Here is a 16509-nt window from a genome sequence, read left to right as displayed (position 1 = left end):
AAATAACTTACAGTCACTTCCAAAACACCTCAACTTAGGTTCTAAATTTGAGTTTGCGGTTTTACATGCACAGTTATTTGCTGATCCGCTTTAGCAGGCAAAATCACACACTGGCCAGGTTTGGGCACAGTTATTGTGGCAACAAGTAATGGGTCAAATTTTCGGCCTGTTTAACTCACTAGCTACATCATCATCACCAAAACTATGCCAGCATTTTGACATCTGTTTATTTTGCTAGTTGGTGTAAATCACCTTTGGTGTATATCAAGAATTTATATTTACAGAAAGAATTTCTGGTTGAATTACCCTTCAAATATGTTACCCTGTCTGCATACATGTGCATCCATATTGAAATTTTTTGGTTAAATCTCATTTTGCAAAGGTGGAGATCTGAACATATTTACTCATATGAATACTCATTTGGAATATTTTTAGTTTTTTTGTTGTTTGACAGGATGATACTACTAACTTGTCACTTGTATCTTGAATCAGATTACTTTCTTTCTTGTTCCAAAAAATGTAAAACACAAAAAAGTACAGAGAATAATGTGACCAACATCCATGTTTTCCAATCCGGGATTCACTTCTAATAATTTTAACTAAATGAAAAGAATATTGCAGATAAAGCTGAAGTCCCTTTCTTGGCCTTTCATTTCCATCCCTCACAAACACAACTGCTCTCATTAATTTGCTGTATCCTTCTGGTCCATGTTTTTGTACTTACTGACCTAAGTTATAGCTTCATGAATGATAGATAATATTGCTTTTTTAATTATGTAAATTCTATCATAGTGTTCATATCATTATTTAACTTGCTATTTTTTTCTCAGCATTCTATTTTAGAAATCCATTTATGTCAATCTATCCAAAGTTGCTTTATTTTAACATCCCCGTAATTTGCATTATCTCAGTTTACTAATCTTTTCTGCCACAGATGTCTACTTAGGTTGTGTGTCTTGCACCAATTTCTTGCTATCCCTAATAATGTTGCAGTGAAAGTCCACATAGATATGTCCTTATCACATATCATGCATATATATATATATATACACACACACACATATATATGTATACCTGCCCAAGATTTCTCTCTAGGAAATATATCTAGTAGTTTATTGATGGCTGTGGGTTATACGTATTTGGAACTTTGCCATATATTTTCAGATTGCTCTCAAAATTTATTCTTAATTTATATTTCTACCAGCAGTACATAAAATTTCCCATTTCCTTATATCTCCAACGACATGTATTTTGTTAGACTTTATTTTTTAAACCTTATGGTTCTAAGTTATGTGTTTCTGATTATGTATAAATTTGAGTATTTTTTCAAATATTCATTAACCATTTCCAGATTTCTTCTTTATGAGTTACCTAGTCATATTCTTTGCTTACTTTTTCTCACTAATTTGCAAGAGTTCTTTATTTATGTATTTATTTATTTATGTATGTGTTTATTTTTGAGATGGAGTCTTGCTCCGTCACCCATGCTGGAATGCAGTGGCATTATCTTGGCTCACTGCAACCTCTGCCTCCCGGGTTCAAGGTATTCTCCTGTCTCAGCCTCCCAAGTAGCTGGGATTACAGGCATTCACCACCAATCCTGGTTATTTATTTATTTATTTATATTTTTAGTACATACGGGGTTTCACCATGGTCAGCTGGTCTCAAGCTCCTGATCTCAAGTGATCTATCCACCTCGGGCCTCCCAAAGTGTTGGAATTACAGGCGTGAGCCACCGCACCTGGCCGAGTTCTTTATTTATTATTAACGTTTTGTCAGCCATATGTATTGCAAATATCCTCTAGTGTTTTAATTTTTTGGTGGATTTTATCACACAGAAGTTTTTACATTTTGGATTATCTTGGTCAAATAGTGTAAATCAATTTATTTTTGTGTTTTATGTCTTAAAGTATCCATTACCTCCTTGGGTTGATTACAGTATACTTCCATGTTTTATTGTATTGGTGCTAAAGTTATGTTATTTCACACTTAAAGTCTTAATCTATTCTGGAATTTCTTTGTGTGCATAGTGTAAGGAACCAATCTAAGTTTATTTTTTTCAAGATGGATAGCTGGTTATTCCAGTACCATTTATTAAATCAGTGCATCCTTTCTTCACTGTGGTATGATGTCACCTCTGTCCCATACAGAGCTCCTCAGTGAGCACAGCATGTCTCACTGTCCTAGTTATCTGCTCCTACACCAGCACCACACTGTTCTAATTACTGTAGCTTTGTGGTATACCTTGATAGATGGCAGGAAGGTCTCCTTTCTTGTTCTTCTTTCACAGAATTACTTTTCATTTTTTTCTTTTTATTTTTTGATGGAGCAACTTCAGTAAGGAAGTGTAAACAGCATTACTTTTCATTTTATTTGAAGATTTCTCTTCTGTATGCCATTTAGGATCAATTTGTCTTTTTTCTATAAATAAAACCTGTAGCATTTTAATTTCAATTGCATTGAATATATAGGTTAATATATAGACATTTACATATAGATTAATTTTGAGTTTTCCCATCTATGAAATGGTGCATTAATATCCTACATACCATTTATTCCAGGTTTCTTTGTCCTTTAATATTATCTTACCACTTTTCCTATAAATTACACATCCTTTAGAAAATTCATCCCTTATTATTTCATTGTCTTTCTTGCCATTGTGAATAATATTATATTTTCTGATTGTCGCTCTGAGTTATTAGAACCTCATTGATTTTATATATTCATCTCACATCCAGCAACCATACTAAACTTTTTAGTTCTTAGCCATTTGTTTGGAGATGCTCTTGCATTTTCTAAGTTGACCACCATATATTTTTGTACATAATGACATTTTAATTTCTTCTTTTCCTACTATTATACCATTTCTTTTTCTTGTTTATTATATTGTCTAGGGCCTCCACTTTTTTTTTTTCTTTTTTTTTTTTTGAGACGGAGTCTCGCTCTGTCGCCCAGGCTGGAGTGCAGTGGCCGGATCTCAGCTCACTGCAAGCTCCGCCTCCCGGGTTTACGCCATTCTCTCGCCTCAGCCTCCCGAGTAGCTGGGACTACAGGCGCCCGCCATCTCTCCCGGCTAATTTTTTGTATTTTTTTAGTAGAGACGGGGTTTCACCGTGTTAGCCAGGATGGTCTCGATCTCCTGACCTCGTGATCCGCCCGTCTCGGCCTCCCAAAGTGCTGGGATTACAGGCTTGAGCCACCGCGCCCGGCCGGGCCTCCACTTTAGTGTTGAGCAGTAGCAGTGATGGTAGGTTTCTTTGTCTGTGGCTTTTGTTTACAATTGTGATCATGAATTTTTCTGATACACACATTCTCACCTCTTTTCCCATGAGATTAACATTAAGCATTTTCAAGCATTAAGCCAAGGTTAATGCCTGGATTATAGACAGTAATGAAATGATGTTATATTGGCAAGAGGACTCGATCTATACCTCATTAGAACTCTTTTCTCACTTTCTGAGTCAACCCATCCACGTTTGTCATCAGTAATCCAAGAGGTAATACATTCAAAAAACTTACTTGAAAGGTCTCAGTCACAAGTGGTTTTGCTCCAGTTGACAGTTGGCTTCATGAGAAATGTCTTGTCACTAGAAATATTATTTTAAATCTTTCGATATTCTTCAAAATTTTTCATTGTTCAAATAATTTTTGTTTTGCAATTTTTTATAGACTCCTATGAACCAAGCTTCAACTCGTTCCCACTGCATTTTTACTATTCATTTGTCAAGTAAGGAACCAGGATCTGCAACAGTACGACATGCCAAACTCCATCTGGTTGACCTGGCTGGTTCAGAGCGAGTCGCGAAGACTGGAGTAGGGGGCCATCTTCTAACAGAGGCCAAGTATATCAACTTGTCACTGCATTACTTAGAACAGGTAAAATGGGCAGAGTGGGATGTATTAATAACTATAGCTACCATGTGTTGACCACATACTATGTATCAGGCATTCTATTAGAATTTTTTTAATTATGATAAAATATATGTAACATAAAATTTGCCATTTTTTAAGTATATAACTCAGTGGCATTAAGTACATTCATAAAGTTGTATAACCATTGACACTATCCATTTCTGAAAGTTTTTTATAATCCCAGACAGAATCTTCCCATTGCCCTATATTCTAGTCTGGTCATCTCTACTCTACTTTCTGTCTCTATGAATTTGCCTATTCCAGATGTCTCATGTAAGTGGAATTATGCAACATCTGTCCTTTTGTGTCTGGCTTATTTCACTTAGCATAATGTTTTCAAGATTCATCCATGTTGTAGCATGTACCAGAATTTCTTCCTTTTTTAAATTGAACAATATCCAATTGTATGTCTATGTCACATGCTGTTTATACATTCATCTCTTGATGGATACTTATATTGTTTCTGCCTTTTGGCTATTGTGAATAATGCTGCCAGGAACATTGGTATATCTACTAGCATTTCGTATATACCATTTTGTTGAAACCTCCCAACAGCCCTAACACCTTTTTCTTGTTTATTATATTATCTAGGGCCTCCACTTTAGTGTTGTAGGTGCTAGTTACTATCCCCATCATACGGATTTAAAAATTCAAATCTTCCAAAGGCCTTCCCACAAGGTTACCCAGCTAGGGGAGGGTGAGGATTTGAACCTAGATTTACTTGGCTTCACAGCCTATACCTTTTTCCACTTTTTGTCTTACTGCTTTATTGTAAAATTTAGTAGTTGGTATAAATAGAGGTTACAAATGGCTTCCTTTTGCCTGTTTTCAGGCTAGTAGATTAATGATGGGAACATGACTTTGAGATAACTGACATGTTTTCTGCTTGGGGAGACTTCATTTAGTTGGTAATTTTGACCCCGTGATGATTCTCTTAGCCTTGTAGCTTTCCCTTCCTACTTCTACCCCAGGCTGATTACAGTCTACCCCAGTATGTGCTCTATTTTTAATTTCTGAATTTAACACCAGGGAAGAGAACACTCATCTGAATTTAGCTAAATAGATCTTTCAGGAAAAAAAATTCATCTCTAAAATGAGGGGATTGAATTGGATGATTTCTCAAGTTCCATTTAGCTTTGTGAGTATAAGGGCTGTGAGTTGAATGTTAAAGATGGCAACTACTTCCAAATTCTAAAAAATAAAATAAAATAAGAAATAAGAAACATGATCAAAAATTGGAATGGAGAAGTACAGAGTCTTGGTGAGGCAGAAGGACTTGCTAACGAATGTTGCAGCTAAAAGATTAGAGGGGAAAAAATAAAACCTTTTTTTTAACTGCTTAATGAATCCTTCTGAGACTAATGTTGCCTTGATGTTAAATGCTATGTAATCATCACATTGGCTAAAAAAGCAGATGGAGAGAAACCTAAAGGACCCTATCTGAACAAGGTGCACATGGCCAGACTCTAACCAGATGAATCCCAGTCAGGCAGCACCCAGAGATTAAGGCCTGCCTGGTATTCAGATCATTCTAGTGTTTTTAACAAGAGTCAGCATTCCTAAGCTCTTTCTTGCTTAAATATTACACACTACTTATACTTAACAGAGCTTTTTACTTAATAGAACACTTACAGAACATTGATATGAAAACATAATGGACTGCATTCAAAGAAATGTGTCTGCTTGTTTCGGATGGTAGCACTGTCTGTTTTAATTTCCATTATATCCATCTGTTCTTACAAAATTATGTTCATCAGTTGGGTTAGACTTCCCACCAATTGTAATCACTCAAGAGAAATGTTCTGCCCTTAATTCTTTTTTTTTTTTTATTCCATAAGCCTTTGCAAGCTGCTATGTGTCACTAAAATTATTCCTCTCCTCACATTTCTTCTCTTCAAAATTCTTATGACAGCCTCATGTGAGTAGTTTTGGGGGCTATGTGGCATTGGATTTTCTATATCATTAATTTGTTTATCAAACAAATACTTATAATGACCTACCATGTGCTGAGGGCTGTACTAGGCACTGGAGCCGAGTGTGAACAAAATAGTAACAGTCCTTTCCCCAAAGACCTCATGGTATAATGTAGGCAGACATGAATTAAAGACGTAGTCTTTAGGTATGTGCCTGTAAACCAGGTGAGAGCAGTGAAGAGAAAGTAAAAGGAGTGAGAGGAGCTTGTAGCAGGGTATCTGACTGAGACTGAGGAGGTGAGAGTTGATGATGGTTTTCTTAGGGCCTGATACCACGCGGAGGAATGAGTAGAGGCAAGCCAATCAAGGATGGGGCAAAGCATGTCAATTAGTGGGAATTGCGAGCCTGTCAGCTCTTAGCTCCAGCCCAGGGGGATGAATTTGCTCAGGGTCTCAATGACATTCACGTGTCATTGCCCCTTGGTCTCTGTAACTGATGTTTCATTTTCACCCACTGCATCACTCCAGCTGTTAACCATTTACACTGATACACAAGTGTCTTCACAGGAAAAGAGGAGGTTCAACATAAGATAATGGAGAGAAAAGAGATTAGCGGGAGAGGAAAGAAGAACATAAATATGGAAAAACTAGTCTGTGAACGTGGAGATGTGAAATCTAGGAGTAGCTGCTAGAGAGCAAGTAGGTCGATAGAAGAGAAATTTTTGAATTTCACACAGAAAGAAGAGAAAACCAAGGAATACATAGGAATAAGAATAATAAATAGAGTGGGAAGATATTTAATGAATAACAAAATTCAAGGACTTTTGTTAATCAACTTCTCTTTATGTAGTACTTTATTATGGGACTAATGAGACTGGAAGTGTGACACAATTTACTTTAATTAGTTTCATTCATTCATTCATTCAACAATTGTGATTGAATGTTCACTGGGTGCTGTGAGTTACGTTAGATAATGGGGATAAATGAATGACTGAGAAGTAGGAGGGGCTATCATGTTAGCAGAACAGCAAAGCATACAAATAAATACTTAGCAATACAGTAATTTAAAACCTGTAATAGAAATCCATATGAGTGTTGGTAATCAATTATAACCCTATCCCCTCTTTCTCAGTTTTAATATATAAGATAGAGATGGAATGGGAAACCGTTTGCTAACTTGCTTTACCTTAATTAGCCTACATTGGTTCCACAAATTCCATGCAGCATTATAATTACTCTTTTGGCCATAACTGTCAGACTTCACACCTGCTCAAAGAGTGCAACCTCTCTGAGTTGAATGTACTTTATTGTGTTCACAAGTAAATCACTTTCTTTTTGCCAGAGTGTGGTTGGTTTTGGAGTTCTCCATGTATATGCAGTACTTTTTCCAAAAAGTTTCCTCAAAGACATTTTAAGCCACAATAACAGGGTACATCTTGGCCTTAGAAACTGAGTTCATGGGAGGAAAAGGGAGACATACATACTTGTCCTAAATCTCACCAAGTGCTCCTGGTGTGACCCACAGCCTCTATCAGCCCAAACATCAACTGAGAAACCACTGCAAATGAAGTGCTTGCTCTGTACTGCTACAGAAATCAGAATCAGAGTTGCCTTCGGCCATTATTCAACATAACTGGGACTTTTCCAGAGTTTTAGTTTCCATTTGGCTTCCACTGAATGTGTTGTGTTCAGGAGAAAAAGTAATGGTGTCAGTGCCAATTGCAACACTCCAAATTTTGTCAATTTTCATAGGATAATTTTCCAAACACTTCTGAACTCTTTTTTTTAAAGTCTTTAACTCATTAAATAGTAAATAGAATTATTGATTGCAGGCACAGTTTCTAGGTACTTGGAGATATTATTAAGCATAATGTGAGGTTCCACTCCTTGTCAGTTAGAGAATAACTTCAGGAATATTAACCATTGTATTTGTACATGCAATCTAAGATGGAAGGAAACAATAAAAAAGTCAGGTTTTATGACCACCCCATTTTCCTGTGCCTTTCAGATCCTTTGGCTCCTGCCCGATTTAAGAACTCACAGCAGCCCCACAAAGAATAATCTACCTCTGCCTCTTTCCTGAATACCTGCCATTTCTGGGTCATTCCAAAGTTTTACATCTGCTCCAAGTGGGCTGGGCTTATAGTGTTCCTAAAGCTCCTTGTGAGCTGATAAGATACCTTCTCAGGGTCCTCTTCTAAAGAAATGGCTCAGGACTGTGTTTATATGATGAAAATTAGTCTTCGAACATTTCATAAAGAACATTTCATAAAGAACGTTTCCTTCTATATCACTGAGTGCTTTTATGCTTACTGAGAACTAGTCCAGAAATGATCTCTATTAATCTTTAAAATATTTCTGTGAGATAGACATTCCAATACCACATTTATAAGTGAGGGAACTGAGGCTCACTTTATTTAAGAGGCTTACTTTATTTAAGAGATTTCCCTAAGATGACTGCCTTCATTTTCTCCATTTTTAAGACCATATTTTCTAATCCATAATCCCAATTTGATCTCTAATTCTTTTTTTTAAATTTTTTTTTATTATTATACTTTAAGTTCTAGGGTACATGTGCATAACGTGCAGGTTTGTTACATATGTATACTTGTGCCATGTTGGTGTGCTGCACCCATCAACTCGTCAGCACCCATCAATTCGTCATTTATATCAGGTATAACTCCCAATGCAATCCCTCCCCCCCTCCCCATGATAGGCCCCGGTGTGTGATGTTCCCCTTCCCGAGTCCAAGTGATCTCATTGTTCAGTTCCCACCTATGAGTGAGAACATGCGGTGTTTGGTTTTCTGTTCTTGTGATAGTTTGCTAAGAATGATGGTTTCCAGCTGCATCCATGTCCCTACAAAGGACGCAAACTCATCCTTTTTTATGGCTGCATAGTATTCCATGGTGTATATGTGCCACATTTTCTTAATCCAGTCTGTCACAGATGGACATTTGGGTTGATTCCAAGTCTTTGCTATTGTGAATAGTGCCGCAATAAACATACGTGTGCATGTGTCTTTGTAGTAGAATAATTTATAATCCTTTGGGTATATACCCAGTAGTGGGATGGCTGGGTCATATGGTACATCTAGTTCTAGATCCTTGAGGAATTGCCATACTGTTTTCCATAATGGTTGAACTAGTTTACAATCCCACCAACAGTGTAAAAGTGTTCCTATTTCTCCACATCCTCTCCAACACCTGTGATAGAATAATCTCTAATTCTTTAGAGAGCCCTTTCAAGAGAGGACATTGGAATTGCCTCTGCAATGTCCATAACAATGAGAAACGCAGCCAGGAGCCCATCCCAGCTCCCCATGTAGATTCTGACTCACCTAAGTGAATTGGAGCCTGTCTTTCTCCTGCCTACAGTGATTAGTTCAAGGATGGGCCCAGGACCCAAGCTCATATCTACTGAAGCTCAGGAATTCTGTTTAATGATTAGGGAAGAAGAATTCTTTCTCACCTAAGTTATGAATAAGGAAGTATATAACATCAGGGCTTTTCGCACCCATTGTGGGGCCACAAGAAGAGACTGACTTCTACCACATGGAAGATATAGCAGAGATATGGGCAAAAACTAAGTCCTTGATAGTAGCATTAATCTTTTGGTTTCCTTCTAACCTAAAGCCTTTCCTGTTTCAATCACATGAACCAATAAATTTTCCTTATAATTAAAACCAGTTTGGGTTACATTTTCTGTTGCTTGCAACCAAAAGCAAGTTTACTAACACATGATTTAATTTAATATCAGCAGGGATTGGGCACGGTGGCTGACACCTGTAATCCCAGCACTTTGGGAGGCCAGGGTGGGTGGATCACTTGAGGTCAGGGGTTTGAGACCAGTCTGGCCAACATGGTGAAACCCCATCTCTACTAAAAATATAAAATTAGCTGGGTGTGGTGTTGCATGCCTGTAATCCCAGCTACTTGGGAGGCTGAGGCTGGAGAATCGCTTGAATCCAGGAGGCAGAGGTTGCAGTGAGCCAAGGTTGTGCCTTTACACTCCAGCCTGGGTAACAAGAGCAAAACCTCCATCTAAAAAAAAAAATATATATATATATATTATTATATAATATTATATATGTGTGTGTGTGTGTAGTATACACATACACATATATCAACAAGAAGTTTAATAAGCATATTCTCTAAGTTGTCAATAAAGCCATTGAATGAAAAGACATCAATATTGTTTCCTAGAGCAGGAAAAAACCAGTGGCATTTGTTTTATAAAAGGACTTCAAATTACGTAGAGAAATTATTTATAAACAATAATGCCACACTCTCTGCCTATCTGTCAGCCCAGCCCCTGTTTGGGTATTTGGGCCTACCTTGCCTGTTTAGGATGCTTAATCTGTCCTCTTTGTTCTTAGAGCATGGAGTTCTGCTTGGCATCTATTGCCACTCTGACTTGGGTCTGCCATATTCCCCACCTCCTTTCCAATGACACTGAAACTTAGTTCTCTCAAACCTCATTCTACACTGATGACCTTCACACTGCTTTCCTGGGACATGCTAAGTAATCTTCTCATGCATTCGTTGATTTATTTAAAAAAATTTGTTGAGCACACTTTGTATTCATCAAATTTCTTAGTTGTAAACTGGAAAATCCGCTCTAGCTATTGTAAGAAGCATGGCTTATTAAACATAACAAATCTCAAGAAAAGTCAGAAAACTGGGTTTGGCTGCTACACAGAGTGACCAGGAGACGCACCTAACTGCTCTGCAAAGTACTACTGTATAGCCATATGGCACTGGATTCCAGAAACTTCCCTGCAGCTGCCTCAGAAGAACCAGATGCCTCTGCCACCATGCCTCCCATGAATCTGATGTTCTTCCTTATGGCTACCACCTCTCACTGCTCACCTCCAAACCCTACATAGGGCTGTCTGCTTGGTGGAGCTATGTCTTAAGCAAAACATGACTTTCAAGACAGACTAGGAAAAGTAATTTCATACGAAGTCAAACCAGAATAAGGGCTGCCACGAGAGCTGAGGGAGACAGCTTTGTTTCTGCCATGTTACCAAGTGCTGAGCACTGTTTTTAGCAGCGTGGGTCAAGCTATGAAGAACAGAGACAACATCTCTGGCCTTGCAGAGCAGAAAGCATAGAGGGGAAGCAGATAACAAATAAGTACCTAGATATAATTTTAAATAGTGATAAGTAGTATAAGAAAAATAAAATAGATTAACAGGCTGAAGATAGGTATATTATTTTTGATAGGGTGTCCAGGGAAGGCCTTTGTGAGAAAACGAAATTTGAGCAAAGATGTGAATAATGAGAAGCAGAAAGCTGTATGGAAATCTGGGACAAGAGCACCCTAGGCAGAAGGAACAGCAATTTCAGAGGCTCTGATGTGGGGATAAGCTCGACATGCTGAATCAACAGTCAGAAGGCCATGCAGGCCCAGGGAACATGACAGGACATGGTGTCAGATAAGTCTACAGGGAGGGATCACACAGGAGCTGGGATATTATACTAAGTGTATTAGGGAGCAACTTGGCATAACTTAGATTGTGTGAAGATTTCTCTGGCTGCTGTATGGAGAACAGATCATGGAAGGGCAAAAGTAGAAGCAGGGAGACTAATCCAAGGCCTGTGTGGTTGCCCAAGCAAGGGACCCCAGAGGCTTGAACTGGAGTGGTGGTGGTAACAAGAGGTGGCAAGAAGTGGTCCAGTTCTTGCAAGTTTTGTAAGTAAACCTAATAGAAGTTGCTGATGGATTGGATACTGGGGATGAGGGCAAATCAAGGATGATTGCCTAAGGTTTTGGCCTGAGCAACTGGGTTGATGATGGGGCCTTAGTAATAAGGGGTAAGATCTGGGAAAGAATCAGGCTTGGGGGCAGACAGGAAAGACAATCAAAAATAGAAATCCAGGTGGAGATGTAGAGTTTCCAAGATGATAGTAGCACAGGGAAGAGGTTGAGATTGATGGTATAAATTGGGAAGACATCAGGATATAGATGCATTTAAAAGCTAGGCAATGGCTGGGCACAATGGCCCACGCCTGTAATCCTAGCACTTTGGGAGGCTGAGGCGGGGGGATCCCTTGAGGCCAGGAGTTTGACACCAGCCTGGCCAACATAACAAAACCCCGTCTCTACTAAAAATACAAAAAATTAGCTGGGTGTGGTGATGCACACCTGTAATCCCAGCTACTCTGGAGGCTGAGGCACGAGGATCACTTGAACCCCAGAGGCAAAGGCTACAGTGAGCCGAGATGGTGCCACCACACTTCAGCACTCCAGCCTGTGCAACAGAGCAAGACTCTGTCTTAAATAAATAAATAAATAAATAAATAAAATATAATTAAAGCCAGGCAATTGGATGAGATTACATAGGGAGAGAGTGTAGATAAGACAGAAAAGAGGATCAAGAACTGAGCCCCAGGGCTCTCCAAAGTTTGTAATTTGGGAGTAAGAAAAAGAAATATTCATTAACTAGTTTTTGAGGAAAGATGAAAACCAGGAAAGTGTGAAGTCCCACTTACCAAGTGAATAAATTGTTTCCCAAGGGAGGCACTGAGTACCAGTGTTGCATACTTACTCAGCTCAGAAGTCTTGTAAGATGGCAATCAGTGCTCTTGGTACAATGAAGGTTGCTGATGAGCTTGGCAAGAGCCATCTTAGTTTAGGACTGTAGTGGGCATGCAGAATGGGAATTGTCCAGATGAAAGGGAAATTAATTCAGAAGAGAGAGGAGGTAATTGTAGGAGAAAAGTAGGAGGGAGCAGATGAGGCCAAGGATGGAGGGCTGGACTTAGACAGGAGCAGGACAATAAGAAGGCGAAGGGCAGAATGTACAGGGGCTTTAATGATGGAGACATGAGATAGCCCTGGTCAGGGTTCTGAATCTATATCTGTCATATCTAGTAGAAGTGTGGCCATGAGCTCAAAGTGAAATTGAGGAGAGGAGAGGGTGAAGAAAGGTTTGAAGAAAAAGGAGAAAAGTGTGAAGGTCTCATTTCTAAGAGTTGAAAAGTGATTTTTGAGAGAGAGAGATCACAGGATTACTGAATTTACCAACACCTGTGGTCATGAATTTAGAGTGAGACTAGTGGTATAGTTACATATTTTGCTCAAAACAGCCTTCAGAAAGCAATGCTCCCTTATTGTTTTGTAAACCAAAAAAGTAAAGGAAGTTCTGGTGACGGAAATTACACACCTGGGAGGAGGGAGGACTAGAACAATGACAGGTGTTGGCAGAGGTATTTTCAGGAGCCAGCGCCTTGTAATGCCCTTGAAGACACATCCTGTGGGTGGCTGATTCCTGCTGCTTTGTAATGAACGTTCTAGCACTGGTTTTGTCTGCCCAGGATAACCCTGAGCCCCAGGTGCCTCCTTTCGGGACAACCCCAGCAGTCTTTGCTCCTTTTGCCATCCATCCATCTAGTACCTTCCCATTAAGTACCTAAGGAACTCATGAAGTGTAAGGTGAGCAAGCCTGAGCTGAACCAAGGTAAACTACCCCTGTTGCTTACAATGGGAGCAAACCTATATTCAGCACTTGTTATGGGCTAGGTGCTATTCAAAGTAATTTGCACATTATAACTCTTTTAATCATCTCAATTACCTATGAGGTAGGTACTATTTTTATTCCTGTTTTACAGATGAGGAGACTGAGGCATGTTGAGTGACATGCCCTAGGAAAGCTAGGACTTGCAGCTAGACAATCTTGCATGAGAATCTGGGACCTCAACCACCATCCTATACTGTTTCCCTTAGTTATTGTTTACTGGCATATGGCCCAATTTTGGTAGTATTAAAGTAATTAAAGTAATCAGGCATGTTTTACTCTTGTGTTTTTATACAAATTTTCCAATCGCTAAAAACAGAATAACAGTGTATCCAGTTCTATACAGGTTATTTCATTTGTCTAAAAATCATGGGGCTCACAATGCTACAGTTATGCTACATTTACTTTATTCAGTCTTCACCATATTGTAGTGAATATTGTTGTTAAGATATTCTGTACTCAAGCTTTGGGCTTCACCCTGCATTTAGTTATTTTTTCCTTTTGCATTTTTATTGCTGTTGAAGCGCTGTTGTTTGTCAGGTGTGCATTTTCTGCTAAATTAATCCCATTACCTTTCTACTTTACCACAGGTTATCATCGCCCTTTCAGAAAAGCATCGTTCACACATTCCTTATAGAAACTCCATGATGACCAGTGTCCTACGAGACAGTTTGGGAGGGAACTGCATGACAACTATGATTGCAACACTCTCCTTGGAGAAGAGGAATCTCGATGTATGTTGGCTCTTCTTTCTGGAGATCTTAATCTAGGTTTTTACTGCTAGCTGGTGAGACAGAGCTGAGGATCTTGGGTGGGTTTCTACCTTTTCAGGTGGGTTGAGTTATGCCTTCAGAGGGCAGTACCCTACAGAGTTCACAGCTGTGGGCTATTTGTCATTGTTATAATAACCCCATTTGAGAATTGACTTCACATAGCGCAGGATAGTTTGAAGAAGCCTCATACACAGATTTTGGAAGGCCTACTGATGGGTTGGCTGTGTCACCCAAGGAAATGGGAAAGCTGACCCATCCGCTTCTCTTGCTTGATTTTGCCCTGATGACTAAGAGCCGGATACCTTGGAGATATCTCTGAGCTGTGTCCCTAGAAATGTTGCTGAGTGAAGCAACCAGGATGCTTTGGCAGGAGCCAGCTACTGAATGGCTCTTCTGGGTTGCTTTAGAGCCAGCTAATGTTTAATGTTTGGGATCCAGACACTCCCCAGAAGAGGAAACAAAGCCAAGACTTTGATTGTAAGATGCCTTGACCAGCCTCTCTTTTTGACCTGTTATGAATCTTTATTTTGTGATCTTTCATGTGTGTGGATTATGGCTCTTGCTACGATTATGATTCATATATGTGGTTCTGGTGTAAGTGATCAACAACTGAAAACACATACTCTACCAGCGGCCACTTAGGACCTTGTGATCTCTCGCTTTTTGGCATTGGTAATTTTATTAAGCCAAAATAAAATTTGGTTAAAAAATAATGTTCTAGAGCAGGAGTCCCTGACCCCCAAGCCATGGACCAGTACGAGGTCTGTGGCCTATTAGGAACTGAGCCATGCACCAGGAGGTGAGTGATGGTGGAGCCAGCATTACTGCCTGGGCTCCACCTCCTGTCAGATCAGTGGTGCCATTAGATTCTCATAGGAGCGTGAACCCGATTGTGAACTGCACACGCAAGGGGTCTAGGTTTCGCACTCCTTATGAGAATCTGATGCCTGATGATCTGAGTTGGAACAGTTTCATCCTGAAACCACACCACCTGCACCCTCTGTCCATGGAAAAATTGTCTGCCACAAAACCAGTACCTTGTGCCAAAAAAGTTGGGGACTGCTGTTCTAGAGCAAAGCTTCCTAATTTAGGGGCATAGTTCCTCATTGTGAGTTTTATACACATCACTTTTTAGGTATGTATCTTTTTTCTGTGAATAAAAATTAAGCTTTCTCTAGAGAGAGATCTCTGTATACCATAATATTTTAAGAAGTTACTTTGCTTTCTTAGGAGTCTATATCTACCTGCAGATTTGCACAGCGAGTGGCACTCATAAAGAATGAAGCTGTTCTTAATGAAGAAATTGATCCCAGATTGGTAAGCAACTTTTAACTATATTAAAAAATACATTGAAGTATGTCAAAGATTAGCTAAAACTTGTAGGTGCACTTATTCTGTACTGGGAATGTTCTAGGTAGTGGAAACATATTAACTCATTTAATCCTCTAAATAACCTATAAGTAGATGCTATCTGTATCTCCACCTTAAAGATGACAAAACCGAGGTAAAAAGATGTTTGATAACTTGCTCAGAGTCATAGTGCTAATAAGTAGCAGAGTCGGCCTTCACACCCAGGCAGTTTAACTCTAGAGCCACTGCTCTTCCTACTTGCAGCTTCCCATTGCTTCCCGTCAAAGACGTGCAGAGAATCCTAAGGACTCATACAACAGAATCACACATGATTACATTTATATGAATAACTTAGCCTTTGAAAATACATCAGTTTAACTATCAAGAGACAACAATAGTCCGTCTTTGTGTGTGTGTGTGTGTGTGTGTGTGTGTGTGTGTAGAGACAGAGTCTCACTCTGTAGCCCAGGCTGGAGTGCTGGAGTGCAGTGACATGATCTCGGCTCACTACAACCTCCGACTCTTAAGTTGGAGCAATTCTCCTGCCTCAGCCTCCTGAGTAGCTGGGATTACAGGCACACGCCGCCACACCCGGCTAATTTCTTTTGTGTTTTAGTAGAGACGGGGTTTCACCACGTTGCCCAGGCTGGTCTCGAACTCCTGAGCTCAGGCAGTCCACCTGCTTTGGCCTCCCAAAGTGCTAGGATTACAGGCATGAGCCACCGTGCCTGGCCAATAATAGTCCATCTTATATCAAAGCTCATAAAGAAGGAAAAGTCCTAATAGCCATTCAGTAGAACCATATTTTACATACTCGTTCTGTTACTTGTTCTAGTGTTTTTTAAAATTCATTATTGGCTTGATCCGTCAAACTTCTAGTTTTATAACAGTAAATCCTGCTTTATCAAAGAACTGTTTTTAAGCAAAAAAAATTTACATGGTAATAATTTAGCTTATCATAAATGCAGATATTTTCTATTCTCTGTTTTGTTAGTTTTCTGTAAATGAAATGCAAACTGAATCAATTTATGCCAACATT

At 39.2% G+C, this 16509-nt stretch overlaps 1 protein-coding gene across 1 annotated transcript in view; it reads left to right on the top strand.

The window, feature by feature from the left end:
- Positions 1-16509, top strand: part of KIF6 (kinesin family member 6) — a 381950-nt gene that overhangs the window by 126984 nt on the left and 238457 nt on the right. Inside the window, 3 exon segments of the mRNA XM_017870163.1 lie at positions 3670-3876; positions 13938-14081; positions 15351-15437. Of these exon segments, the coding sequence (XP_017725652.1) occupies positions 3670-3876; positions 13938-14081; positions 15351-15437 (438 nt within the window).

Source organism: Rhinopithecus bieti, unplaced genomic scaffold (assembly GCF_001698545.2).
Source record: "Rhinopithecus bieti isolate Rb0 unplaced genomic scaffold, ASM169854v2 scaffold_4553, whole genome shotgun sequence".
Classification (NCBI taxonomy): domain Eukaryota; kingdom Metazoa; phylum Chordata; class Mammalia; order Primates; family Cercopithecidae; genus Rhinopithecus; species Rhinopithecus bieti.
This window is presented reverse-complemented; position numbering and strand designations above follow the sequence as displayed.